The 26,364-nt window shown below is 49.5% G+C and overlaps 11 protein-coding genes across 11 annotated transcripts in view; 6 read left to right on the forward strand and 5 right to left on the reverse strand.

Annotated features, from left to right (window-relative positions):
* Positions 1-2,360, reverse strand: part of UREG_00166 (uncharacterized protein) — a gene marked incomplete at both ends in the record, with an annotated part of 3,209 nt that extends 849 nt beyond the window's left edge. Inside the window, 3 exons of the mRNA XM_002540607.1 lie at positions 205-365; positions 553-715; positions 1,341-2,360. Coding sequence (XP_002540653.1) covers positions 205-365; positions 553-715; positions 1,341-2,360 — 1,344 coding nt within the window. The remainder of the gene's footprint in view (positions 1-204; positions 366-552; positions 716-1,340) is intronic.
* A 506-nt stretch (positions 2,361-2,866) lies between these two features.
* UREG_00167 (uncharacterized protein) lies at positions 2,867-4,776 on the reverse strand (the record flags this gene model as incomplete). Its single annotated transcript, XM_002540608.1, has 2 exons — positions 2,867-4,594; positions 4,654-4,776. The coding sequence occupies 2 exons, from the start codon at positions 4,774-4,776 to the stop codon at positions 2,867-2,869; spliced, it is 1,851 nt and encodes a 616-aa protein (XP_002540654.1).
* A 1,709-nt stretch (positions 4,777-6,485) lies between these two features.
* On the forward strand, positions 6,486-10,486 carry UREG_00168 (uncharacterized protein; the record flags this gene model as incomplete). Its single annotated transcript, XM_002540609.1, has 11 exons — positions 6,486-6,845; positions 6,923-7,020; positions 7,082-7,323; positions 7,461-7,770; positions 7,823-7,913; positions 7,960-8,299; positions 8,361-8,704; positions 8,764-9,296; positions 9,352-9,766; positions 9,845-10,364; positions 10,425-10,486. The coding sequence occupies 11 exons, from the start codon at positions 6,486-6,488 to the stop codon at positions 10,484-10,486; spliced, it is 3,315 nt and encodes a 1,104-aa protein (XP_002540655.1).
* A 352-nt stretch (positions 10,487-10,838) lies between these two features.
* Positions 10,839-11,505, forward strand: UREG_00169 (uncharacterized protein; the record flags this gene model as incomplete). The annotated part of the gene is made up of 2 exons (XM_002540610.1): positions 10,839-10,877; positions 10,942-11,505. The coding sequence occupies 2 exons, from the start codon at positions 10,839-10,841 to the stop codon at positions 11,503-11,505; spliced, it is 603 nt and encodes a 200-aa protein (XP_002540656.1).
* A 539-nt stretch (positions 11,506-12,044) lies between these two features.
* UREG_00170 (ADP-ribosylation factor 6) lies at positions 12,045-12,789 on the reverse strand (the record flags this gene model as incomplete). The annotated part of the gene is made up of 4 exons (XM_002540611.1): positions 12,045-12,095; positions 12,148-12,260; positions 12,326-12,628; positions 12,696-12,789. 4 exons carry the CDS (start codon positions 12,787-12,789, stop codon positions 12,045-12,047), a joined length of 561 nt encoding a protein of 186 aa, XP_002540657.1.
* Positions 12,790-13,913: 1,124 nt separating this feature from the next.
* On the forward strand, positions 13,914-14,222 carry UREG_00171 (uncharacterized protein; the record flags this gene model as incomplete). Its single annotated transcript, XM_002540612.1, has 1 exon — positions 13,914-14,222. The coding sequence occupies one exon, from the start codon at positions 13,914-13,916 to the stop codon at positions 14,220-14,222; it is 309 nt and encodes a 102-aa protein (XP_002540658.1).
* A 214-nt stretch (positions 14,223-14,436) lies between these two features.
* Positions 14,437-16,206, forward strand: UREG_00172 (uncharacterized protein; the record flags this gene model as incomplete). Its single annotated transcript, XM_002540613.1, has 2 exons — positions 14,437-14,755; positions 14,993-16,206. The coding sequence occupies 2 exons, from the start codon at positions 14,437-14,439 to the stop codon at positions 16,204-16,206; spliced, it is 1,533 nt and encodes a 510-aa protein (XP_002540659.1).
* Positions 16,207-16,729: 523 nt separating this feature from the next.
* Positions 16,730-19,625, reverse strand: UREG_00173 (DNA replication licensing factor mcm2; the record flags this gene model as incomplete). Its single annotated transcript, XM_002540614.1, has 4 exons — positions 16,730-16,963; positions 17,021-17,126; positions 17,230-19,405; positions 19,481-19,625. The coding sequence occupies 4 exons, from the start codon at positions 19,623-19,625 to the stop codon at positions 16,730-16,732; spliced, it is 2,661 nt and encodes an 886-aa protein (XP_002540660.1).
* Positions 19,626-19,795: 170 nt separating this feature from the next.
* Positions 19,796-21,525, forward strand: UREG_00174 (uncharacterized protein; the record flags this gene model as incomplete). The annotated part of the gene is made up of 4 exons (XM_002540615.1): positions 19,796-19,899; positions 19,974-20,028; positions 20,088-21,450; positions 21,518-21,525. 4 exons carry the CDS (start codon positions 19,796-19,798, stop codon positions 21,523-21,525), a joined length of 1,530 nt encoding a protein of 509 aa, XP_002540661.1.
* A 1,005-nt stretch (positions 21,526-22,530) lies between these two features.
* UREG_00175 (meiotic mRNA stability protein kinase UME5) lies at positions 22,531-24,043 on the reverse strand (the record flags this gene model as incomplete). Its single annotated transcript, XM_002540616.1, has 2 exons — positions 22,531-23,605; positions 23,655-24,043. The coding sequence occupies 2 exons, from the start codon at positions 24,041-24,043 to the stop codon at positions 22,531-22,533; spliced, it is 1,464 nt and encodes a 487-aa protein (XP_002540662.1).
* A 625-nt stretch (positions 24,044-24,668) lies between these two features.
* UREG_00176 (uncharacterized protein) lies at positions 24,669-26,250 on the forward strand (the record flags this gene model as incomplete). The annotated part of the gene is made up of 2 exons (XM_002540617.1): positions 24,669-24,767; positions 24,871-26,250. 2 exons carry the CDS (start codon positions 24,669-24,671, stop codon positions 26,248-26,250), a joined length of 1,479 nt encoding a protein of 492 aa, XP_002540663.1.
* Positions 26,251-26,364: the final 114 nt, after the last annotated feature.

Below are 26,364 nucleotides of genomic sequence, written 5' to 3' on the forward strand. Positions count from 1 at the left end.
TTCATATGCTCAGTTTACGGTCTGCATGCAAATTGCAGAAAGGCGTCTTTGCTATTTCAATAATCGGAATGTAAGTTGTTACGACTGCGATTCAATTTTTCTTGCTACAACACGCTAACTGTGGCAAGATTCCTGTTCCTAATCTCGATTATGGCCCAACATCTTTATATGCATCATCGCAACGCCATTAAACCCTTAAAATACGGAACCTCTCGTTTCCGGTCTATGTTCCGGTTTCCTCGACGTCGCAACGTCGGTCCGCGAACTACAGTTGTTGATTTCAACCAAGCCGACGGTGATGCCAACGGGACTATTCCACTCTCGCCTCAACCTTCGATCGAAAAGCCACCACGTTACGCCAAAATCTTTGGTCGTGGTGTTGGCAGTTATAGCTCATCAGAGACCAGCCAGGTTACTGAACCACAACCAGCAGCGCGGCCTGATAATTTCAACGGGTCCAGCAGCAACGGCAATCCCAACCATTATGGGCATGGCTACTCAGACCCATACTCGTATGGCAACTCCGTATATGGAAACCATAGCAACCCGTACTCCACAGAAAACCCGTATAAAACAAATCCTTGGCAAGCGTCCAGCGGCTTAGATTACAGCCATGGGCAAAGTGGTATTGGAGATAGCAGATATGCTTTTGGATATGGCGATACCCAAGCCGGACAATCGCCGTATACTTTCGAGGCCGGGAGAGGTTTAAGGCCTGATATATTTCAATTCCATGGCTTTTTAGTAATAGTTACTTGTTCATACCAGGTGAAGTAACGCTTTCTCTCTTCAATGCATATGTTGTTCCTAGGAAGGTATACCAAGAATATAAATGGAGTCAGCCCGCAATCTGCCTGCCAAAAGGAAGGGCTCCTTGAGCATCGTGAGCTTTCTCTGCATCTACTGTACATGGACATAAAAACAATATGACACTACTGGTAACTAACTACATGACTCACTGTTGAAAAGCGGTTGAATTGATCATATGATAGGAGAGGGGTGAAATCAAAAAAAAAAAAAAAATGAGAAATGCAAATCCTCAAGAAGCTGACTAATGCAACTAACTACACAATCCAACAGACATCCAATGGGTTGCAGCAGGTTCAGGGGTTTAGATCAGTTAATAGATAAACAACACATAGACCATATCGCTCAGACCTAAGAGGGCAAAGAAACCCCCAAGTTAAGTATATTGCTTGTTAACTGATAACTCCTCCCCTGCACTTTGTCCCTGCCGCAACATTACCCATATAAATGTATCCCCTTTCCCCAGCACATAGTGAGAATGAGGTTTCCGAATCACATCGGATGCCGCCTGAAACACATGTTTGGTTACCCACGCGCATGCTGGGACCAACACTAGCAGGGATGACAGTGCTGGTATTGGAGTTTACTGCGGTTAAGAACGGGGGGAGTTTGGCAGAGGAGGTTGGCTTCGGTACGTAAGATGGCGTCAAAGTTTTGATGGAGTTCCTCGACGGTGTAAACCTCTGGACGCAAGAGCCTCCATTCCCAGTATCGTTGGCGGGGCTTTTAGAGAAGCCTGTGCTCGTTGGAAGAGGCATAGAGGATCTCTCGAAACCCAGGAAATCAGAAGTCGATATGGGTGATTTATTCGATTGTAAACCTGAGGTTGGAGATGGCTGCGGTGTGTCCGACGGCAGTGCCGGGGCACCATCAGGGGGCTGGCCGCCATCATCACAAGTGAACCCTTTTTTGGGCTTTCCTGAACCTCCTGGCCCATATTCAACGTCTGGCCCTATGTCAGGAAAGATAATGTCCGCGCCTTCTCTAGTTTTACATCGTCCTTCTCCGTTTATGTTCGCTGTAAAGATGTTGGGCAAGCTGTTGAAAGCAGTGGCCGTCGCTGCTCGACCCCTTTTGTTCCCACTAACAATCGTCACTTGTGCGCAATTCATATACATTTCCCGGTTGCCAATCTTGTTAAACCACGTCCAGGCCAACAATGCGTTTCCAGGTGGTGCGTCGCGTGGAACAGTAAACGAATACTCCTTCTTCAAAGGACAGCCTCCAATAATTGACTTGATAACCCGAAACGTTTCTCCGTTGTCATGTGAAAGTGAGATTTGACAGGAGCCGCCACCATGAGGAGCACCACCGGCGATTTTGATACTGTAATCTTGCCCGGATTGATATTTAGCAGTAGCACGAAAAGCGTCTTTATGATACCCTTTGCAAGGGTAGTCCGAGCCATCAGGCTTTAAGGGTGCTGCGTAGGAATAATCTTTGTTCGTGGACTGTTTATCAAGCGGACTGCGAATAGGGAACGGCTGGGCCAGCTGCATGTGGCTATTAACCATAGCTGCCAGGTAGATAATAACAATATATATGCTAGGCATTGTATCAATAATAAAGAATGTTGACCGTATTATCTTGCACTTGGAGGAGTGTAAATGATGCTCAACAGTGTATTGACAAATGTTGAAAGAGAGTGTTTTGCCCTTAAAGGTTTGACTGGCAATCAACGATTTGTAGCTCAATAAAAGAAAATACTCAAGAATGAAAAAACTTGGACATGACTTATATCCAGGAACATTCCGCCTTTGGTGCGGAGAGGTCGGGCACAGGGGTTGAAGGCTTCCTTAGAGCCAGTGTGCTGATGGTGAAGAGTGAAGATGAAGTGCATTTGAGTGAGTGTATGCGATGTGTTCACAGGCAAAAATTAAGAAGTATGACCACATGAAGACAGCAGTAAAACAGCTTCGTGCAAGCCATTATTTTGTGTTCATTGGTGCATGCCTGAATATATCTTCATATAAAGAGTTAGCCAACAATTCCACGCAGTTGAGCCGGGAGTATTCAACATAGTCACTTAATTCTGTCCAGAGGGGCCTGTTATCACTTTCTACTCCGCCGCTCGTGAGTCTTTTCTGACATAAATTTCCCGGACCACATGCCCTTGGTCTCCAACAATCACCCATTCTCCAATGCCCAGATGCTCCGGCGCCCGTTTCACTCCTCGTCCGCCACCTCCCACAATCAAGTTCCCCGGCCGATAGTTCTTATCCGCTTTCATTCGACGGATAGCACTCACATGGATATGAGCGTCCTTCGGGATATCTCGGACTTCGCCACAAGGGAGCGGCCACCGAATCGGCTTCCAGCTCCCATCGGGTTGCAAATCCATTCGACGGAACGGAAGATACTCCATCACTTTCCAAATTAGAACCGAGATTGCTGATAAACTCCCGTCAAACGAGAGGCAGTCATGGAGGTGCCCTTGCGTGCTTGAGAGGTAAAGTGCTGTGTGAAATCGTTCGTCGGCTATTCTCTGGGCCATATCTAGGCTATCATCATCGTTGTCTTCGATGCAAGGGTGTGCTCCGTTTTCGTCGCTCACAACCACGGAAGGCTTCTCGACCTCCATGATCTGGTTGCGGCTTTTGTAAGGGCCATCACACCTAAACTGCCGGAGCTTGCGTTCATCAAATTGAAGGCCTGCTTTTTGCGCCTCTTGCACCATCCAAACCAATGGAGCATGGCTTAGCGGCCATGCTTCGCCAGGTCTGAGGTCCCATCCCCCACCAATGTCAGCATGGCCACCTGGGAACCACACTTCCTGAATATCCTGGGCTCCGTCCTCGAACGCTGTTTGGTAATCGTGGTGAAACGATAATTGAGAGATTCCACTTCGTGCGGATGCAATCTCAGAATCTAGGTCACCAGGGCGATGCGTGGATAGATGCACATTATGGTCCTTCCAAGCTCTCTGGTCTACTGGCGGGCGATATCGATCCTCAGTTTCATAGCTATCCGTTCGAGAGGGAGACTGTGGTCTCTGCTTATTACAGCATCCATTATCCCCATTGTTACGTTTGCTCTTCTCACCGTTTCGGGTGCCGTTATTGGGTTGATTACCCGCAAACTTCCGGGCACCATTCTTCTTATCCTTTCGATGTCTCCAACGACTGTATTTCTGGGCTGCTGAATAGTGGCTCACAGTGCAGTGTCGGCATTCGGAAATCAAATCTTGCCGAAATTTAGCTCTTCGTTCATCGATCCCAACGGCATGCCGGATGACTTTTGCGGAACTTCTTGCAGTGTAAGGAAACTTATTCCTTTGCATCCAGGCGGATTCGAAGGTGGGAACGCTGTTCACTGTATCGAAGAGTCCCAGAAATCGAATCTGCTTAACAGGTCGGCTAAAGGTCTCGCGAAATGCTTTCATGTACCGAAACAATTTCTGTTTCTCCTTCCGGTGCTCTTCGCTATCGCCACTTCTCTGCTGCCACTTGGAAAATGTTTTCCAGGCAAACCGCACTAATTCTTCGTTTCCCGCGGTAAGTAAACCCACGTAGTCTAGCATCTCAGCTAAGAAGCGTGCTGTATATGCTCCACGGCTGAAACCAAAAAAATATATATCGTCGCCAGGGGAATAGTATCGCATAAGAAATCGGTAACCACCCACTACATGTTCAGCAAATGAGGAACCAACGGCAGAGTCCTTTGCCTTCATATACGACCCTTTGATACGAGACAGTAGACCAGTGTTGGAGAGCGATGCAGTGCTAACATAGGTGCCAATCCCAGGCTGATAATAATGGAAATGGCGGCTGTTATTTCTATCCAGCATCTGCTTTTCATTATTAGTCTCAGCAACCCAACTGACTACCGCAAGGTCTTGGGACTGACTCGGAAAATTTTCAGGACATTGGAGTCAGCTTCTGTGCCCGAAAACTTATTTCCCGTCCCGTCGAAGCAGAGGACAAATGTTTTTGGCGGCAGATACGGTGCGTAGTCGGAAATTTGGCTCATGGCTGGTTGGCTTTCAAGATTCTGTGTCCAAGAGAGTTTCAGTGCAGAAGCCAATGCTCACAGAGATTCCGTTCAGCAAAGCAGCGAGTGATTATTAGGGGGTAAGAATGGGCAAGAATAGCACTCTCGGCCCACGCTCCTGGCGGGGTTAGCTGATTTATCCTTCTTTGAGGGTATCTTTCCAGTTGGCTCGGGAAAAGCTGGGCGGGGACTGCAGCCCCGAGATGGTTGGTAAGCTCGCATCGTCCGTATTCTCAAGCTTTCGAAAGGCGACTGTGGAACATTGACAAGTCACATCGCACGCCCATTTTTCAATGTGGCCACTAACCAGAGGCTTCGCTCGCCTGGGAGTGGAATTGTGCCGGCACCCCGTTAACTAATGCCGATCCTAGCGGCTCTTTCGAACTCCATACTACGGGGTACTCGAGGGAGTTCATGAAAAAGTTCGACGAACATTCAATTGAACCCTTAAGCGGAGCCTAATAAGTTGTCTGATTGCCTAGTAACTACCGAAACATCATTTGCTTCGGCATCGAGAAGAGTAGAAAGGTATTTTCAACAGTCAGTCCTTCCATTTCTCACGGCGAGCTGCAGCTTGCTTTCAAGTTTCCTCCATTGTTGACAAAACGTCTCTGAGAGACTTTCGATGAAGATCAATCGTCCGGTGGCTTCAACGCACATAAACCCAGTTGGAATTAGAATCGCTAGTCTGCAGGATGTGATCAGACACGAGGTTTGTAATTCGGGATCGGCAATTGGCCGACAAATTTCATCAGCTTCAAAGCGCCAGTTGTCGTTTTTTAGCCATGGACCATTGATGACGACCCCGTCTGGAATTCGCTTTGTCACTCGCTGATGATCGGTGACAAGCCCCTACATTGCCAGAGCGACAAGCGTCAACTCCTCCAGGGGTGATAAGCAAACGTTCATTGGGCAGGTCATCAAATGATTCAAGGACGCGAGACCAGGCTGGCTGGCTCGCTGGAGTGCTCGTATTTCGCGTGGACGCTGGACCAGAAGAAAATCTTCTATCTGGCCGATTGGCTGGCGCTTTCACCTTTTGGAGCGAAGCCATCGTACGCCAGATGCAGACTTGCGCGAATCGATAATTGACCGAGCGTCGAGTGATGGAGTAGAGACCGAGAAGACAAGACGTTGAGCGACGTTGACATTGTGGCCGGGCTAGCTGTATTCGGCAATTCTCCACGACATCGCTTCCGGGCCTCGTTTCCTCTCGGTCTCGCTCTGGTTCTTGTGCCACAGCATCGCGATCAAGACTCTGGAGCTCCTCGTCTCGCTGGTTTGGCTTTATCGCAGCAGATTGCCCCGCCTGCAGCCACGGCACACTATTGTCAGGCAAGTCATGGCCGCCCGTCATGCCCATTGGCTCGCCTGCTGGCAGCAATCCTGTGGCTTGCGCGCCCATGCCTGCCACTGCCAATCACTCCAGGACGGGCAGCGATGGAATTGGAATCATGGACGGGATTACAATGTCGATGAATGGGCCCGCGAGCCGACCTCCAATGCGTGGAAATGGCCGTCTTTATATTAGATCCTTGGACCCGCGACGCTGCACTCCACCGTTCATAGAAAAACTGCCCCGCGACAGAATTGAGCATACCCCTTGTACTCTCTCCTGATACCTCTGTTATTCAACTAGGAGATTGGTCTTTGAGCCCTCGTTTCCCCTTGGTCTGAAGCCGACTATCATGTCCGCTACGAACGGGACCTCAAATGGTGCCCACCATGCCAACGGAGCAGCACCCAGCAGTAAACCTGCAACAAATAGCACACCCAATACCAAACACAGCAACCGCGGTGTCAAACGACCAGAAGTCGAAAGCACATTTAAACAATATGCCCAGTTGATTCATGCGGCACGGCGCCCGCTTCCAACGCAGTCCGGAGATGGATCGTATTTGCGCAAATCAAAAGCGAAATCCTCGCTGTTGAAAGACCTCAGATCTATGGGCCCGCGAGGCTGGGGGACGTTGCTGGCTGTGAGAAAGAGCAAGAGATCTGGAGACTTGATTGATGACAAAACGTATATTATGGAGCGTGTGATTAACGTAAACACTTCCCCCCATAAACAACAAAACTAATGTCCAACATATTTTGAATTCCGTGAACTAAATTTACTGCCTAGCTTGTCGCTGGACTACCTCCTGAATCAACAATGAGAACCCAGCTGACCAACGCTTTTGTCAAAGAGTTGTGGGATACTCTTCCGCATCCATCTCTACCGTATGTGCTTCCCTGATAGCTCTGCCTTAATAGTACTTCGATCACTGATCCGTTCAATTAGTGCATTCGGCGATGAATACATGTACAGATCGGCGGATGGATCAAATAACAATCCTCTGTTCCCGAAACTCGGCGCAGCAAATACCCCCTATGCCCGCTCAATCATCCCTTCTTCAATTCAGCTGGGTGCACTCCCTGATCCAGGCCTTATATTTGACAGTCTTTTCGCACGAGAGGAATTCGTACCACACCCCAACGGTGTTTCTAGCGTATTCTTCGGGTGGGCATCCTTGATCATTCACGGTAAGGGATCCTTCCGACCCATCAAAAAACAATGGAATTGACATGTAGAAGATTTATTCCAAACCGACCATCGAAACCCGAATATTTCGCAGACGTCTTCTTACCTAGATCTCTCGACTCTATATGGTGATAACCAGGAAGAGCAAAATCAGATGCGAACTTTCAAAGATGGAAAATTGAAACCAGATTGCTTCTCCGAACCCAGGCTTCTGGCCCTTCCCCCCGCCTGCAGTGTTATTCTTGTCATGTTCAACCGGTAAAATTACTCCAACTCTCTACCGGCGGTGGTAAAGCTAACAATTTTAGATTCCACAATTACGCCGCCGAACAACTCGCCCACATAAACGAAGGAGGCCGATTTAATAAACCCAGGCCGGGTTTGTCCCCCGAAGAATTGGCCAAAGCCTGGGCGAAATACGATAATGACCTTTTTCAGACAGCCCGATTGTAAGAGTGCATTCCGCCCCTATTGACTTGTTTACCTATTTACAGTAAACAGGGTTACCTGCGGCCTTTATATCAACATTACATTGTATGATTATGTGCGCACGATCATCAATCTGACCCGCAGTAACACCACCTGGTGCTTGGTATGTCCTAATGCAACCGTTGGCGCCTAGATGCTAACCCTTGAAGGACCCTCGAGTAAATATGCGTACCAACGCGACCCCAGAAGCTGCGTCCAGCGGTGTGGGCAACCAATGCTCCGTTGAGTTTAATCTGGCATATCGCTGGCACTCCTGTATTGGTCAGCAAGACGAGAGGTGGACCGAAGACATATATCAGGAGCTGTTTGGGAAATCAGCAGAAACTATAACAATGCCCGATCTTTTAATGGGTATGAAGAAGTGGCAGATGGAATTGCCAAAGGATCCGGCCCAGAGATCGTTTGCGGGTCTGGAACGCAAACCCGATGGTCGATTCAATGATGATGACCTTGTTAAAATTATGACAGAAAGCATTGAGCAGATTGCAGGTATGCATACATTATTTGTTTTCTGGTATAGATCTGCGGCCCACTTACAAATATGGTATAGGATCTTTCGGCCCGCGGAATGTTCCTAAGGCTCTTCGGGCAGTGGAGATCCTTGGGATGCAACAGGCTCGCAAATGGGGATGCGGCTCACTGAACGAATTCCGGAAGTTTTTTGGACTGAAAGAATATACAACTTTCGAAGAAATCAACTCTGACCCATACATCGCCGATCAGCTTCGGCATTTGTACGAGCACCCTGACCATGTTGAACTGTACCCTGGAATTGTTGCCGAGGAACCTAAGATTCCAATGATTCCCGGTGCAGGAATCTGCCCTACGTATACGCTCTCTCGAGCAATTCTCTCAGATGCGGTTGCTTTGGTTCGAGGTGACAGGTTCTATACTGTATGGCTCCCTTATTATCTTGGCATACAGGACCCTATTGCTAATATACTATTTTGCAGACTGATTATCATCCTAAGAACTTGACTAATTGGGGTTTCTCTGAAACTCATTATGACCTAAACATCAACCAAGGCTGTATGTTCTATAAGCTGATGCTCCGTGCTTTTCCGAATCACTTCCAGCCCGACTCCATCTACGCCCACTATCCAATGACCATTCCCAGCGAGAATAGAAAGATTTTTGCAACACTAGGTAGAGAGAACCATTTCTCCTGGGAAAAGCCGTCATTCATTCCACCTCGCATCAATTTAACATCATATCTCGGCGCTAAAACTGTTTTGGAAAATGCAAGAGATTTTCGTGTGACATGGGGCGAAGCAACTGGATTTCTATTTGGCAAGGAGGGCTTGAATTTCATGCTCTCTGGAGACTCGCCCAAGCATGCGAAACAACGGCAAGTCATGGGCAAGGCGCTGTTTCAAGAAAGATGGAAGCAGCAGGTGAAGGAGTTTTATGAGGACATTACTATCAAACTCCTTAAGCAGAAGTCATGCACAATTGCTGGGGTGCATCAGGTTGACATCACCAGAGAGTAAGTGAACTACCAGACCGGCAGATATCAACTGCTTGACTAACCATATTTGTAGTGTTGGGAATCTTGCTCACGTTCATTTCGCCTCCAATGTCTTCTCTCTCCCACTTAAAACTGAAGAAAATCCGCGAGGTATATATACTGAGCATGAGATGTTCATGATTATGTGTGTCGTTTTCACTTGTATTTTCTTCGACCTTGACCCCGCAAAATCCTTTCCCCTCCGGCAAGCCGCCCGAACAGTTGCGCAGCAATTGGGCAAGATTGTTGAAGCGTATGTTAAAAGCGTGAAAGCCACAAGTGTGATTTCAGGGCTTCTAGATCGCTTCCGGAAAACAGAAACTGCATTACAGGATTATGGAGTTCACATGATTCGAAGGTTACTCGCGAGTGGGCTGAGTGTTTCGGAGGTAGCTTGGTCGCAGATTATGCCCACAGCTGGGGCAATGGTTCCTAATCAAGCGCAGGTGGTAAGTCTCACTGTATATAGTTCTGGCACGGCCTGGTCTCCACTACATACTAACTGGTCTCCATTCGGCGGTACCTAGTTTACTCAAATTATGGACTATTACCTTTCTGATGAAGGCCGAATCCATCTCCCCGAAATACAGCGTCTCGCGCAAGAAGACACCCCCGAATCTGATGACAAGCTCCTCCATTATTGCATGGAAGGTATCCGACTCAATGGCACATTTGGTTCTTATCGAGAAGCCGCAACTGCGATGGAAGTCGATGACGATGGTCAACATGTCTCTATCAAAGCAGGTGACAAAGTTTTCGTCAGCTTTGTATCAGCGAACCGCGACCCCGATGTCTTCCCAAATCCGAACGAAGTCCGTCTCGACCGGCCGTTGGACTCGTATATCCATTATGGCCAAGGCCCACACACTTGTCTCGGTCGAGATGCAAACATGGTAGCTCTGACTTCGATGCTTCGTGTAGTTGGAAAGTTGAAGAATTTGCGCCGGGCGCCAGGGCCGCAAGGCGAATTGAAGAAAATTCCCAGACCAGGCGGGTTCTACATTTACATGCGCGAGGATCATGGTAGTTACTTCGTGTTCCCCATGAGTAAGTAAATCCTCGTGCGATGGTATTTTGATTAGCGACACATAGGCTGACCGGTCCTAGCTTTTAAAGTACATTTTGATGGAGAATTGCCCGACTTCCCGAAGAGAAAGGCACCGTCTTGAGAGCTGAGGATGGAATGAAAGACTGACAAGATCCGATTCTCGATTAATGCGTGCTTGTCCCAAAAAGCCGATATCCAATTGTATAGTGGCTTTAGCTTGTTCCGGAGATTGTACTGTACATACTAAGTACTTCAGATCATAAGGTAGTAATAATTCCCTAATCGTACGGAGTGCTCCGTAGTTATTTATTAGTTATAGTAGTAACAGTGAATGAATTTCGGGTCTGGTCCCAGACGCATCTTGGCGTGACCAAACTCCCAAGCTCCACCAGTGTGTGAAGAGCAAAACATCTCAGGAGACCCGACCTCTTTACTCCCTATCCTCTCACGCGGAATGCCACATACCATTCGCCATGCCTGCAAAAGCTCTCAAGGGCGAATACATTGAGACTGTCAGTTACCTGGTGCTATCCCAACCACGCCACACTGGCACCTGACAAACTGCTTTTCTGATAGGACACCGGCAACAAAGTATCCCGCCGGAATCAGGTCCATGGCACCCAACACATTATCCTGGGTGGTAAAACCGTCATTCAAGCAGATGTATGCATCCGCGGTGACCTCTACCGCCAACAGCCACACACGTCCTCCGCACCCGGCCCTCCTGCCAGCAGCAACCCGAACACGCCATCCATCGCCGTCAGCATCGGCCGCTACACTTATCTCTCGCGCTCCTGTCTCCTACGCCCGCCATCTCGTCTGAATCGAGGTGTTCACTCATACTATCCTCTCAAGATCGGCGACCATGTGTTCATTGGCGAGCGCAGCGTGATTGAAGCGGCCACTATTGGGAACCATGTTCACGTTGGCAAGGACGCTGTGGTGGGGTGCATGGCGATTCTCAAAGATTTTGTGGTTGTCCTCGATGGCGCTGTTGTCCCTCCGGGGATGGTGGTACCGAGTTTCTGCGTCGTTGGCGGGGCGCCGGCCAGAGTGGTTGGTGAAGTGGGCGAGGGCTTCGGCATCGAGGGAGCGGAAGGGGGTATGGCAAGAGAGAGATATCGGATGGTCGGGAGATAGAAAATATTGGCATTTTTTTACGGAGTACGGGAGTTGTATACTTTAGGATACCCCTAGTGCTAGCGGGCTGGTTTGTTGGAGCGCAATTGTTGATTTCTGGTAATGAAAGCCTATGATTGCATTTGGACTCTCTTTATCTATTGACTATTGGCCTTTCGGCGCACGGCACAAGGGAATGTATATTACAAACTGTAGTATAAACAAAGGAAGAGGGGATCATGAAAGCAAATGCATTGATAGCAAGAGAACAGAAGGGATATCACTTAAGATAGAAGAGGCCTGCTTACAACAGCAATAGAGACAAACCAGAGAGACAGGATGAAATCAGAACAGAGGTCATAAAACTCCCAACCAAGGTCAAGAAAGCATATGCATGTGTCACATCAACCATTATTATTACAACATAGCCCAACATAAACAGGTTGCGGAAGGGGGTGTATTGAACGGCGCAATTATCATGTCAGACGAGCATCATAAAGGGTGGAAGTTGAAAATCAATCTCACAGCAAACAAAAACATGGACATTCTCAGTTGGCACATTATTTACCCTGTCTTTGCTGTTGAGTCTTCACATTATTTGAGAGCCAAGCCTGGTATTGGTTAGCATCTAGTGTGTTAGAAATCAGGGTGGTTGGGACAAACCAATCCTTCAAACAGTCCTTCGCCTGTTGTTGCACAACTTGGAACAACAAACCATATCCGGTCTTTCAGTTGGTTCAATTGGAGTTTCTCAGTGACTTCCTTCGGATCCATGGCTAGGGAGCGGTGAGCATGGATTGAAAGGTGGGGGCGGGAAAGCACATCAAGTAAATTCACCCACCTCCCTTGATATCCTGCTTGTTGGCAAAGACCAGCAGCAAAGCCTCCTTCATCTCACGATCCAGAATAATTCTGTGCAGCTCTTGGCGCGCCTCGTCAATGCGGCTGCGGTCATTGGAATCGATCACAAAGATCAGACCCTGGGTTCCCGAGAAGTAGTGCCGCCACAGCGGTCTGATCTTGTCCTGGCCACCAACATCCCACACATTGAACTTGACGTTCTTGTAGGTCACCGATTCAACGTTGAAGCCGACCGTAGGAATGGTGGTGACGTCCTGGTTGAGCTTGAGTTTGTAGAGGATGGCTGTTTGCAGAAATCGACGCGTCAGTGGCCCATTGACGGCTCACTCCGGGCGGTAGGCGGAACTTACTAGTCTTTCCGGCCGCATCAAGACCAAGCATGAGCAGACGCATCTCCTTTGATCCAAAGATCTTGCCCATCAGTTTCGAGACTTGGCCCCCCATGTTGACAGCCTTGCCGTGTGCAATGGCCTGGGGATCGGATCGTCCTCGCGTTAAGACGGCGCCGTAGGGAAAAAGGTGGGTTGCAGTGCGCCTAGGTCAGCCTCGAGCAGCAGAGAACGGGCGGGAAACTGGAGCAGACAGTATGGTCGCTGTGGACGGAGTTGATGCGCCGTGCAGGAAGAGAGCAACGGTGCAAGGCTGAAAAGGGGCAAGCGCCAGGGGAAGCTGACTAAGCGCCGCTCTGAAACGGCGATCACGTGCAGCCAACGTCCGGCAGGAAAAAAGAAGCAAGATGGGTATCAACTATCAAGTCAGTACAATATGGTTGTGACCATCTTCCCTCAAACATTCTTCTAATCATGCGGGCACCTGGCGCCATTCCACCCCTTTCCGGTGAGTTCTAAACCAAAACTCGACAATGAAATCATTACCGAAAAATATAAGGCCCGGTCAGGATAACCCCTGCTATGCTTCCCAATGACGCCAACGCAGAGTTCAGAGACTCTTCTTTTTTCCGGCGGTTTGATCGTCTCCCGCCACCAGTGGAAGTTCAAGCCCAAGCCCGAGCTCAGCATTTACAAGGAAAATCTGTGGATAAACGAAGAGGGTTTTCAGCTGGACTGGACTTGTACAAACCACCGCCAGCTGTCTTCGAATCTCTCGGACTGTTTGTTAAGTGGGGAGGCGCAGTTAGCATTGCAGAAGGTCAATGCCTTTATGCTATCAATCACTTCCTGAAAGGCTTTGTTCCAGTACCCGAGATTTATGGCTGGAGAACCGAGGGGAGCTATACATATATCTATATGGAGGCGCTTGAAGGCCAAACGCTAGACAAGATGTGGGATACTATGAATGATAATCAGCGCAACACCATTTGTCGAGAGCTTAAGACAAGCTTTGACAACCTTCGCCAGCTTGAGCAGTGTCCAAAAGACTGCTTTATTGGTATTCCCCAGCTGATTGTTATAACTGAGAAGTGACTATATCTGATGCATCTATTAGGGAACATTAATCGGTCGAACTTCTTTGACAGGGCAATAAGTGTACAATATCAGGCTGAATCAGGACCTTTCTCATCTGTTAAAGAGTTTCATGATTGGTTTTCCTTTTTATGCAGACGCCCAATGCCGGATCCCTACTGTGTCAATTTTGACTGGATTCGCTATCAACTACCTGATGATGCTGCTATCAAGTTTACACATGGTGACCTTCATCGAAGCAACATCATTGTGAAATTAACTCCGCAGCCACATGTTGTTGGCATCATTGATTGGGAGCAGAGCGGCTGGCTGCCTGAGTACTGGGAAGAACGCAAAGCGCTCTTTACAACTTTCCAATGGGAGGAATGGGCTTCAACCTATTTACCAAAGATTCTCCAATCATATAAGAACACTGAAGAGGCTTGGGGATTTTTCACACAGGGTGTATTCTAGATACTGTGATTGGGTATCCTTACACTCTAAGACTGCCTAAGTCATATATGGGGCTTTATCTTTGAAGACATTCAGATAATTTCATTTTATTTAATCGACGACTGCGTTTCTGTTGGGTGCAATCGCCAGCGTTATGTGAATATAACATCGCAGGCCAACACGTCGAGACGATGCCGCTGAGCAAGGGCAGGGCATGCTTGCGGACGATGACAAGATGGCTCGAACACATCGCAAGATGAAAGGCGAAGTCACGTACTCCTGGGCCAGAGAAGAAGAAACCAACATCCTCATTGCCCTCGAATACCACCCAAAACCCGTGAAGCTGTTCGCGCACCTTCGCCAGAACATCCCCTTCATCCAACAAGCCTCTGCTCACCATTTAGGGCTCCATGCGCATTTATGCCAGGTCGGCGACATGAAAACTTGGCGGCCTGGGAGCTTCAATGTCTGCGTGCCGATAGTTGTTGGCAAATGCCAATCGAAACGCATGCTGATGCGATTTCCTCTGTTGCATCGAGTCGGCGAATCTTTCCGTTAAGGCATTTGATATCTGCAATCCTCAGCATGAGTAGCACCCAAGTCCAACCGTCAAACGTTCAAAATCCCATATTGGACCTCTCCACAGTGATCTTTGTAATATATATTACTTTGTATTGCTTTATCTTCTTTAACAGAGTAATCATGTAGCTGGCTCGATGTGAACCCAAACTGGCGGCTGGCTGGTGGCCACTCAGTCACTTGATGATGCACCTAACTACTCCATAACCTAGTTCATCTCTCGACATCCCAGCAGCCTCAACCTCACCACTCGCACTGCTCAACCATGGATCACCCACAGCCAACAGCCCTCTTCTCTTTGCCAAACGAATTGCTCGATCATATTCTTTCGTTTCTATCCCCCAATACCTCGCCGTCCCGTCACAATCTTCGTGAAATCCCCGACCACAACATCTCCGCCTCGCCCACGAGCGACCTGAAGGCTGTTGCCCGCACGGCTTCACGGCTCCGCGCCTTGTCACGTCCCTTTTTGTTCGCCTACTCTCGCTATGAGCTTCGGGACCAAGACCGGTTTCTATTATTTCTCCAGCGGTATAGTCTAAGCCACCATGTGCGGTCGCTTGTGATATCCGTACGCTCCATCTTCCCCGGCAGCGAGAAGGCGTTCTGGTGGAGGCAGCTACTGGAACAAGTCGACCCGGAGACAATCACACTGATCGCACCGCCGTTTTTCCTTGCGGACATCGCTCAGGTTAGCTTGGAAGGGACACATGCGTGGGCGTTTGATGTGCCACTGCAGATCCTACATTTTCGACAGCCACGCCGAAAACGCATTCCTCGTATGGGATCCCCCGCGCAACCACCAACGCCCCCAGAGAATCCCATGTCCGAGTCCTTTTTCACCGTTCGGGCCTGGACTGAAATCCTCTTCAACGAAGGTTCTTCCCTCAAAGCCTACCGGAACTATGAGTACTATCTTCTCCGCTTGCCGTCTCTGATGGACCACTGGGGCTCAGTTGATCCGCTTCAAAATGCAACGCTGCCCTACCCAGTATCGGTCATTTCCCGCCTAACTTCCTTTCAATACACCTCCATATTCCCATTTTACAACCATACCAACTTGGTGCTCAAAGTAATCCGGAACATGACAAACCTTCGGTACCTCAGTTTTCAACTAGCACCATCGCTCCAAAACCTCCGTCGTGTCTTCTCGGAGGAGCAAGAATTTGGAAGCTTGGATCCCAACGATCCCTGGATGGAGTTGGATACGGGTTACTCGCTGATCTCTCATTCTGTGAGATATCTAGGGGTGCAGGGAAAGCTTGAGCGGTTTCGGACGTGGGATTTCGAGCTGGAAGCGCTAAAGGACGGCATCGTCGCAAAGATGAATGGCCGGCTGCGCGGGCGCTGGAGGCATGATGGAACCGGGCTGTGGGTCAAGGACCTTTCTTTTCAGGCAGCCGCTGCGGATGCGGAGAGCGACTGACTAGTGGCTCTGAAGTAAGTCGCTGGCGGATCTCGCCCAATGTCTTGAGAGTTATTTTTGTACAGATGACTCCAGAGCGGACCCTCGCATTCCATCATGAATGACGGTATGTTTTCCTTTCCATCAGATCGCTTGTTAACTTTGGCCGGCAACATATGAGATACTTAAATATGAAATGAATATGTGATTTAGCATTTTTATTCTTCCGCTGTTGGTATTTAATATTCGTCAAAAGTCCCCAGACCAACACACACCACGAGCGTATTTTTGTTTGCAACGCCCTATAGTTCTCAGGTCGTGATATTGACCTCTGAATCCTAGTTACCATTCCCATGCCATCTGGAGAATCGTGAAAGTCCCGCAAGAAAACAAACCCCATGCCCAAATGTATAAACCAGGCAACTCCAGCAAAAAAGACTCGAACCATACTCCCGTGTACGACTCATCTCCTCAACCCTCTCTCGCTGTTCTGCGTCGAGGAGCTCTGCTTTGGTTTTGGGATCTGGGGTTAGAGAGCATGTACCTAGATACCAAACATCAGCCATCGTCCACACAAACAGAAGAATGTAGGGGCAGGAAGAGCATACTTTGCAAATGCTCTTGTGAGGGCCTTTTTACAGCTAACTTTTTGACTACCCACGAACGACTCGATAGCCACTGCAATAGCGCGATCAATATCCGCCGACGTGCAATATTCGGCAAGCCGCATTTTCGAAAATGACTCCGCGATACGCATGATGGATTCAAGATGGCGAACCTATGTTTTCTCGGTCAGTGGAACACAGGGGATAAACCACCCTTGATAGAAACTTACCGTAATAGGATACGCGCCGGTTGCTAGACTTTCCTTTCTCATATCCGCAAAAACATCTGCAACTTTGCCTTGGTCGATCTGGTATAGCTTGGGGCGGCATTCTCGTCTGGCGTAAACGATATACTTTCGTAGCAGCTCCTGGGGGATCGGCTCAGCTTTTGTTGCTCATCAGTATCTTGGGTCCATTTCGTTTGATTCATCCTCGTCACGGGATTGGTTCTCCCTGCGAGTCGCGAAGGGGATTCGATTTGTAATGAGAGTTCATGACGAATTTAGCAAGCCTTTCATCTTCGGCGTGATAGACAGTATCACGCACGACGCAGAGAATGTCGAAACGGGAGAGAATAGGCTCAGTGAGCTCTACGTTCTGGGAGAAAGGAATAGTTCCCTTGTATCTGCCGCCGATTGGATTGGCCGCAGCGACGATAGAGCAACGGGCCTGGAGCGTCGTCACAATACCACCTTTGGATATTGAAATGGTTTGCTGTTCCATTGCTTCGTGTATGGATGTCCGATCCTGGTCATTCATCTTGTCGAACTCGTCGATAAGGCACGTTCCCCGATCCGCGAGGACTAACGCGCCGCCCTCCAGGGTCCATTCGTTGGTCATTGGATCTCGCCGGACGTTCGCCGTAAGACCGACAGCACTGGCACCCTGACCTGTCGCAAAAACGGCCCGATGTGCGGTCTTTTCGACGTATTTCAGCATCTGGGATTTGGCAGTACCGGGATCTCCAAGTAATAGGACGTTGATATCTCCACGGATATTCATTTTCCCCTGAGCCTGCTTGCTGACTCCACCAAACAACGATAGCGCGATTGCAGTTTTGATATCTTCATGCCCATAAATACTGGGAGCGATGGAGTTGATGATTCTCTCAATGACCTTTGGATCTCGGGATAATTTTCGAATTTTCTCCTCGTCCTCCTCCGTGATGTGAAAGGATGCTAGTTGGTCGTGGGATTTTTTTATATGATTTGCTTCAATAATCGTACTGAATACGGGTAGCCCTGTTTTATTCGTCATGGGTAAATCATATTGATTTTTGTAGATACCGGTGATCTCAACCTCATCGCCAGGTTTCGCAGCGTCGATCAAATCCGCCAGTAGAATTACATCACGATGGCGTGGGAGCCGTCCTCCGGGGACTGACCCAGGGGATTCCTGCAGGGTTAGCTTCTGATAGTTCCGATATTCGGTCTTTACTGAATTGAGAGTGAAGGGCCCACGGCCCTGGCAATTCTGACAGTAACTGATCTTAAGCTCAGAAGACGAATCCTGCTGCTCAAAGGGACCGAGAGTCACACCACACTTGGTACAGTTGAACATGATATACTTGAGCTGAGGAAACACGCTAGTTCTTCGAGTAACAACGCCCGTTACGCAGACAAGGCAATTGAGATGACTCTGTCGCAGCTGTCGGAGATTGTATCTGACGGGGAGATCAGTAATGCGGACGTGGATCTCGCTATGGATGCGCTGATAATCGGGATAGTGTAGTAGAACGGCCTCCATGGCTACGGTGTCGAAAATCCTAAGTACTTCGGCAGGGGCGTTGGCAACAAAGAAGCCTATAATCGATTTCGCCTCGCTTAAGTGGGGATAGGATATCTCTAACGATTCCGAGTTGTCTTCACCAAGATTTTTCACGGCAGTGCCGTAGACGGAAATCCCATCCTTGTCCGTGAATTCCGTTAAAAAGGACTTGAATTCTCGGTAGATGGCGCGGTGCACGGCTGGAGAGGCTACCCAGTCGGTGACATTGTCGGCCTTGATATCCGCCATATCTTCGAGCGTGAGTTCCTCGTCCGGGTTGTCCATATCTATGTCCGATCGCGCTTCATCGTAGTTGTGTCTGGCTCTTCGAAGTTGGGATAGGTCAATCGCATCAAAGTCGTCTTCTTGCAAAAATGCTGCTGGCATTTTCCTTCTTCGGGCGAGTTCTTGATCGCGCTTATTCAATCGGGCTTCTAGTTTCCGCCTGGTGGCAGCATCTAGTTCTTCATGGTCCCCATCGTCGTCGATCCCCGCTGTTTCGTAATTGTCACCATCGCGCAGCTCGTAATCGCGTTCGAAAGAGTCAGCAAAAAGGTCAATCCCGTCTTCATCTTCGGCCATCTCATCGATGTCGTCAATGTCTCGAAATCCTTCCTCCTGTGCGATGTCTTCGTCCTCGTCGTCGTCCATGGGGAGAAGTGGAGGGGAGGAGGGGGGGGCTGGAAACCCGTTAGCCAAAGTCCTGCGCGATATAAAGCAGAAGGTACACACGGCTGGAGGGTGGAGGTGCTGAGGAAACATCGTCATCTCGTTCGCGGGACCGTTTTCTCCTGTTGACAGGATTTGGGCCGCGATTCGCAGCCGAGATGCTTGGGCGCAATGGGGAACTAGACAACAGTTAGAATGCCCGGCACTCATTGAGTGGAAACATACCTCATTGCAATGACTTGTGCCAAACGTACGATATTTTTGGCTTGTTGGATTTGACTGCGAGAATGAACCAAAGGAGTCGGGCGGTGGGTGTCGTTGAGGGATGAAACCACTCTCGAGCACGCGCTCACCACGCGTCAGGGAAACTCGATTGACGCGTTTTGACGCGTTTTCCATTTACGAAGCAAACAGCGCAAACAGTGCCGCGGCAAACAGTGCAAACAGCCCATTAACGGCATCGCGGACGCGCTCAGGAATCACCGCAATCGTTCCATATCAGTCGACAAACCATTCAAACACAGCATTGAGCCCTCGACCTATTCTTGCCTCTTCTCCTTACCCGTGCCATGGATGCGCCAGTGTCAGCAACGCCCGCTGAGTCGCCCCGGGAGGCTGAAGGAAGAGCTCGACGGCCGAGTCTTGCTTCTCAGAATTCGCAGACGGCCGCGGAGTGAGTATCACGCGTTCTCATTAGATGCTGCTCACTTGGCGACGCAGATGATGCTGATGCGATGATTATGACAGGTTTATCAACGAACAGCTCAGGCTGGAAGCTGATGCGCGTGAAGCCCTGCCATATGTGAGCATACCCGGTTTGCGCTGTTCTGCGCCCTGCACAATCACAGCTAATCATTCCAGTCGTTCGATTCCTGTACTCGACCTCTGGGTGCCCTACGACAAAGCCTCTTTTCTTGCTTGACTTGTAACCCACCGCCTAGCGATCCGAAATCCCCGTACACTGCGGCTGGCGTGTGCTACTCCTGTTCCATATCCTGTCATGGTGAACACACCCTCGTAGAGCTGTTCAACAAGCGCAATTTTGTATGCGATTGCGGCTCTACCCGTCTTCCTTCGACATCTCCATGTACTCTCCGGACCGACCCGACAAGTGGCGCGAAGTCCGTCCACTCAGAAAAACCAGTCGCGGACAATAAGTATAACCAAAATTTCCGGAATAAGTTCTGCTGCTGCGGAGAAGTCTACGATCCCAGCAAAGAAAAGGGAACAATGTTCCAGTGTCTTGGCTTAGGCACCGTGGAGACGGGTGGCTGTGGCGAAGATTGGTATCATCCGGAATGTCTCCTTGGCCTTCCCCGGAATTGGAATGACATCTCAAGTAGAAGACCTGAAAACCAGCTCGAAAACGAAAGCGAGCATGATGTTACTGCAGAGGCGAATGATGGCGACAATGACCCTCCACTACCACCTGGCTTTCCTGCCGAAGATGACTTTGAAACCTTCATTTGCTACAAATGTGTAGATTCAAATTCATGGTTGAAACGATATGCTGGTACCACAGGATTCCTCCCGCCGGTGTACAAAGAGTCTCAACGCAGCCAATCTCCAATGCAGCCAGTTGGCACCATGGAAACCGAACTCAACCCAGAACATTGTTCTAAAAAAAGGAAATTTGAGACTGATGTTGGAGAGGATCCTGAAATCAAGCGCCCAAAGGCCGAGCTTACGGACCAAAATCCGTCGGAGAACCTTGCGAAATCCGATCTCATCAAACAAAAGCACGACTCCCTCCCCGCCGACTCACCTAGGGGAACATTCTCTCTCTTCGTCAAGGACGACTTCCGTGATCACCTCTGCCACTGTGCCGCTTGTTTTCCTTTGTTAATCCCGCATCCTCAGCTTCGCGAAGAGGAGGAAACTTATGAGCCCCCTCTTTCTGAAGCCGACGACGGTGAGCATCCCGCTCGCAGCGCAGGCAGTCAACACACGGGCAGTTTACTTGACCGTGGAGAGGCAGCATTGAGCAATCTAGACCGAGTCCGAGCAATCGAGGGTGTCATGGTTTACAATCACCTAAAGAATAAAGTGAAGGAGTTTCTGCAGCCGTTTGCAGAGAGCGGCACGCCTGTCGGGGCGGAGGATATCAAAGCGTACTTCGAGAAACTGAGAGGTGATGAGGAAGCTATCAGAGAGGCTGGCGCAAAGAGAAATGGCGCAGATGGAGGCGGCGAAGGCGATGGAGACTCGCGACGGGAACAAAGTGGTAAGCTAATTCCCCTTCCTAGGATGCGCTAGTACACCTCTCCGGGTTCTAACCACACCGTGTTTAGGATATTGAAACGCTCATGGAAAGTTCTTTATTTGTAAATGTAATCTCACGGCCACATCTCGAAAATTGATTTCGCATTCAACAATAGCGGGTAAGCTCAAACGGATATCATATGGACCAAACGGTCACAGTCAGAACAATATATTCCACCCTTAATACACCTCTTTGCCTGCTCGTAATGTCTTTCAAACAAGTCCTATCTTTGCCTGCCCCTTACAAGGCGACGCCTCTCACCGAAAGCACATACACCTCCCCAGCCTGAACCCCCACGGTTGTCGTCTCACACCATGTCGACTAACGGTGACGCCCGTATTGACGTGTCGCCCACCAAACCGTTTGGAGTAGAAAAATGGCATTTTGATCGGTGTTTTTTGAGACTCGAAGATCTCGCGGAACAGGATTTGGATGTCTGGTTATTCCTCGGGGACGAGGTTGTTGATCGGTAGATTTGTTGCTTCTCACTTCTGGCTGCGTCAGCAATCGTCAGCGTTGAGTCTCAGAGCTCCTTTCTTTTCGGATCCCAACTCAGAGTATGAGTGTACGTACGAGGGCTTTCAGTTATCAACTTTTCAGATTGAGGAGTGATTTTGTTTCGGGATGCTAAACCAACCGACTCTCTGGTGCGATGCGCTGGAATCAGTATTTATATCAGTGGCTGATGACGTAGTATTTTGAATGCCGGTTCCAATGATCCCTGCAGGAATAACTACGTCAACGGCGGCATCGCCAAGTCAGCCAAATCAGAGAAACAGTGTCGCCAGATCAAATTGAATTAAATTGACTCGTTCAGATGGCGATAGACCAGAATATTGAACTCAATCAATGCCGCAGCCATGGTTGTCCCATGTTTAGCAACATAGGTACCAGGGGAGTTGCTCGCCATCCTACACGGTATTTTTCCCTAAAGGAAATAAAAAAGCAGATCCTAAAATCTCTCCCTGCAATCCCAACGCCATCAATGCTTCATCATATAATTCGTAAACTTGCTAACGTCTACCCTCATTATACAATATTTCACATCTCCCTAACCCGCTTTGCCGCCCTACCGGTTAAGGTGTCGTCTGGTAGGCCGCTCCTCTTGGTTCCTGGAAGACTGCTAGTCCGAATATCATTATCGTCCTGGCTTACCCGCCGGTTGGGATATTTGCCCTCAAACCCTTCAAAGCAATCTTTCGTCACGGGTGTGCCAGTGGTAAAGTAAGGGTGCGACAGAGCTTCTTTCGCTGTGATTCGTTTGTCTGGGTCGTACTCAAGCAATCGCGAAAGCAGGTCAAATCCCTCTTTCCCCGGAGTGCCGGCGGGGGAGTTCGTAGCATAGCCACCGCATTTAAGGCAGACGGTATACCAATGCTCCAGAGTGGACGGTTGATGTAAATGACCAGATCCGGAGGCCATGGATAGTGCTTGAAGTTGGGGGAACTCCGGCATTGAGGCCAATCCCGGCCATATTTCCTTTTTAGGTAAGCCAAGGATTTCAATGATTTTCAGCATTTGATTACGCTGAAAAGGGACGGTCTTCTTGCTATCCATCTTTGCTTCCTCGCCCTTGAATATGGGGCGTAGAGAAAGGAGCTCAGCAAAAATGCAACCAACGGCCCACAAGTCAATGGCAGTGGTGTAATGTCGAGTTCCAAGGAGTAATTCAGGCGCGCGGTACCAGATGGTCACAACAACCTTGTCCCCGGAGAACAGTGTGTTCAGAGGCTTGCGAAACACCCGAGCAAGCCCAAGATCACCAATTCTAACAGCACCTTTGGAAGTAACAAGAATATTTGCTGGCTTCAAATCGCGGTGCATGACCCAATTGGTGTGAAGGTACAGCAGTCCATTTAAAAGCTGGAAGAGAATCGATTTGACCATTGGGGCGGGGATTGCATGTCGTTGAGGTTGCGTATGATGGTGAATGATTTGCAGGAGGTCATGCTCCGTGTACTCAAACACCATATAAACGCATTTATCCTCCAGTATGGTTTCCACCAAACGAACAACATTAGGGTGATTCAGTTCAGTGCAGAGAGATATTTCCCGGATGGCCGACTGAGAGAGTCCAGTGTATTCTATCTTTTCTCCCTCCTTGTCCGGCTTGAATCTGTGTTGGCGTCAGTCGATGGCCCTTTGCTGGAGTGGCAGCACCTAACTTTTTGATAGCAAAGTCTCCTACCTGGCCATTTTTGCCTTTGGCCTTGTAAACACGGCCGTATGTGCCGCTGCTGATAAAACCGACAATGAGGTACTTTTCACGGATTTTGACTTTGCTAGTATATGAAAACGGGGAGGCCTTTTTGCTTTCTGATGATTCTATCGAGGAGCCTAAATTAGCAGTAGCTTCGACAGGATTAAGGTACCGTTCCGGCAGAGGTTGAATTAGCCGAGGAGGAGGGCGACTGTTAAAGGGCGGAGGTGGATTCAAGTGGTGAGGAACAACATCCACCGAGTGGTCAGGATTCACTGAACTGTAATAAAGCTCTTCCCAGCAGGGAAAATCGGCCCAGTGGTGATGATGCTGAGCTGCATGAGAAGGCTCCATTCTCCGCAAGTTCGAACATAAAGACGCAGCAAAAGCCAGAGATGGATTGCAGCAAGTAGAGGATAAAATAAAGACAACTCAAAGGGGAAGCCATGGCGGAAAGGGAGAGCAAGACGCCTCCCAGGTAGAGGGGAAGCGGCATTTGGTTGCAATGAGCGCAGGAAAGAAGCGCCCAATTTTGGCGGTTTGGCAGCAGACGCCTGTACAATCGGTCTCAACAGGCGGAAAAAGAAAATAGGGTGCATTACCGTCAAAAGACTGCTGGACACTCCGCTTCAGCGTCAGGTTCGGGTGTATCCCCTTGCTGGTGTTGCCGGTGAAGGATGAGGATGATCGGGGGAACGGTGGCATTGACCGTCCTGACGCAGCATCTGCGAGCGAGCCCCTCCCGCTCGAGGGAGGCAGGCTGCTAAAGCTCATATTTCATGTCTGGTTGGCCCCGGCTCAAGCGTGAGCGAGGTTGATGCGGCGAGGGTTGGGCGTTGAGGTTGTTGGATAGATAGCAAAACCGCCCATCGCAACCAGTCACGTGGGAGGTTGATTCAACATCAACATCACCGACTCCATGCAGCATTGCCGTGATGCTTCTCGTCAACAGAAGACCAGCCGCATTTCTTAGCCTGCAATGGAACCATCGCGTTTGTCGGAGGCCAGGGCCACGCCGTATCTCATTTTCCTCGTCCTGATCACGACGCTGGGGCCGCTGCAGTTCGGATATCACCTGGTAAAGCGTCCTCTCTGCCCTTTGCCGTTCCCAGCGAGATCTTTGGATCGCCTTCCTTGTTGTGGCCTGACCTGTGCAGTAATACACTGACAGTCCAATCCAGGCTGAGTTAAATGCGCCTCAAGCGGTGATTACCTGCGAAAAGAAGAGCATACAGTCGTCCTGGCTTGGCCTCGCTTCATCGTCCGGCGGACTTCCTCAATGTATTCCCATGAACCCGTCGCAGTTCGGCCTCGTCTCGTCGAGCTATACCCTGGGTGGTCTGCTCGGAGCCTTGCTCGCTGGTCCATTGTCCACAAAGTATGGGCGCGTACTCGCGTTGCGAGCCACGACTCTTTTCTTCGTGCTTGGGCCAATTGCTGAAGCCCTAGCGCCCAGCATTCCGGTGTTTGTTTCCGGGAGACTACTATCTGGAGTGGGAGCCGGAGCAGCGATCGTGGTCGGGCCAATCTACATTGCCGAAATCGCCCCTCCTAAAGATAGGGGCTTTTTTGGCGCTTTCACGCAGGTCATGACGAATGTGGGCATCCTTGCGACGCAGTCCTTAGGGTATTTCTTGAGTAAGGGGATCCTTTGGCGTATCATTCTTGCAGTTGCAGGCTTCATCGGCCTAGCAGACCTTCTTGGTCTGTTGTTCGTCCCCGAGAGCCCGATCTGGCTAGCAGAGCATCAACGTTTAGCCCACGCCAAACGGATCCTCCAGCGAATTCGGGGCCAAAACGCCGATATACATGCTGAGATCAAAAACTGGCAAATCAATATCTCCTCCACCGATACTACAGAGGAAGAATCGCTTCTAACCCTTCCGCCAGGAAATCTTCCACCCAAGAAACCGCCCGTCTCCATCTTCGGCGTGGTTCGCGATCCTCTTTATCGCCGGGCCATAATTGCCGTTGTTGCTGTAATGATAACCCAACAATTTACGGGAATAAATAGCATCATCATGTACAGCGTATCTCTCCTCTCCACCATCCTTCCAACCACTGCCGCTCTTCTTACTGTCATTGTTTCTTCCATCAACCTTTTCACGACTCTCCTCTGCGCGCCCCTTGCCGACAAGCTTGGTCGGAAGAAGTGCCTTCTTCTTAGCATAACGGGAATGGGCGTGTCTTCTGCTCTCCTAGCTATCAGCATTGCTTCTAACCTCAAGCTCCTTTCTGCTATCTCTACCCTGCTCTTTGTAGCAAGTTTTGCCGTTGGCCTAGGCCCGGTCCCTTTCATCCTTGCGTCTGAGCTCGTCGGCCCGGAAGCCGTAGGTGCAACACAGAGTTGGGCGCAGGCGACAAACTGGGTAGCAACGTTTATTGTGGCACAGTTTTTCCCAGCATTGAATGTCGCTTTAGGAGGGAAAGGGAAGGTCTATTGGGTCTTTGCCGGCATGGCACTGACCTTAGGTGGATTTATTGCTTGGTGGGTGCCGGAGACGAAGGGGAAAACAACCATGGATGAAGTCTGGGGTAGAGCTGACAGGAGAGTTGATTGATCTCCTTTCCAACTCCGTGTTCGGGAGCAACCTCTTTGTCTAGGTAAGATGATAATTACATAGCTAGAGATCCGCAGCTCATAGCGCATCAAGCTGCCTTTTTTCTTTCGGGGT

The sequence above is a fragment of the Uncinocarpus reesii genome, genomic scaffold (genome assembly GCF_000003515.1).
Source record: "Uncinocarpus reesii 1704 scaffold_1 genomic scaffold, whole genome shotgun sequence".
Taxonomy (NCBI): domain Eukaryota; kingdom Fungi; phylum Ascomycota; class Eurotiomycetes; order Onygenales; family Onygenaceae; genus Uncinocarpus; species Uncinocarpus reesii.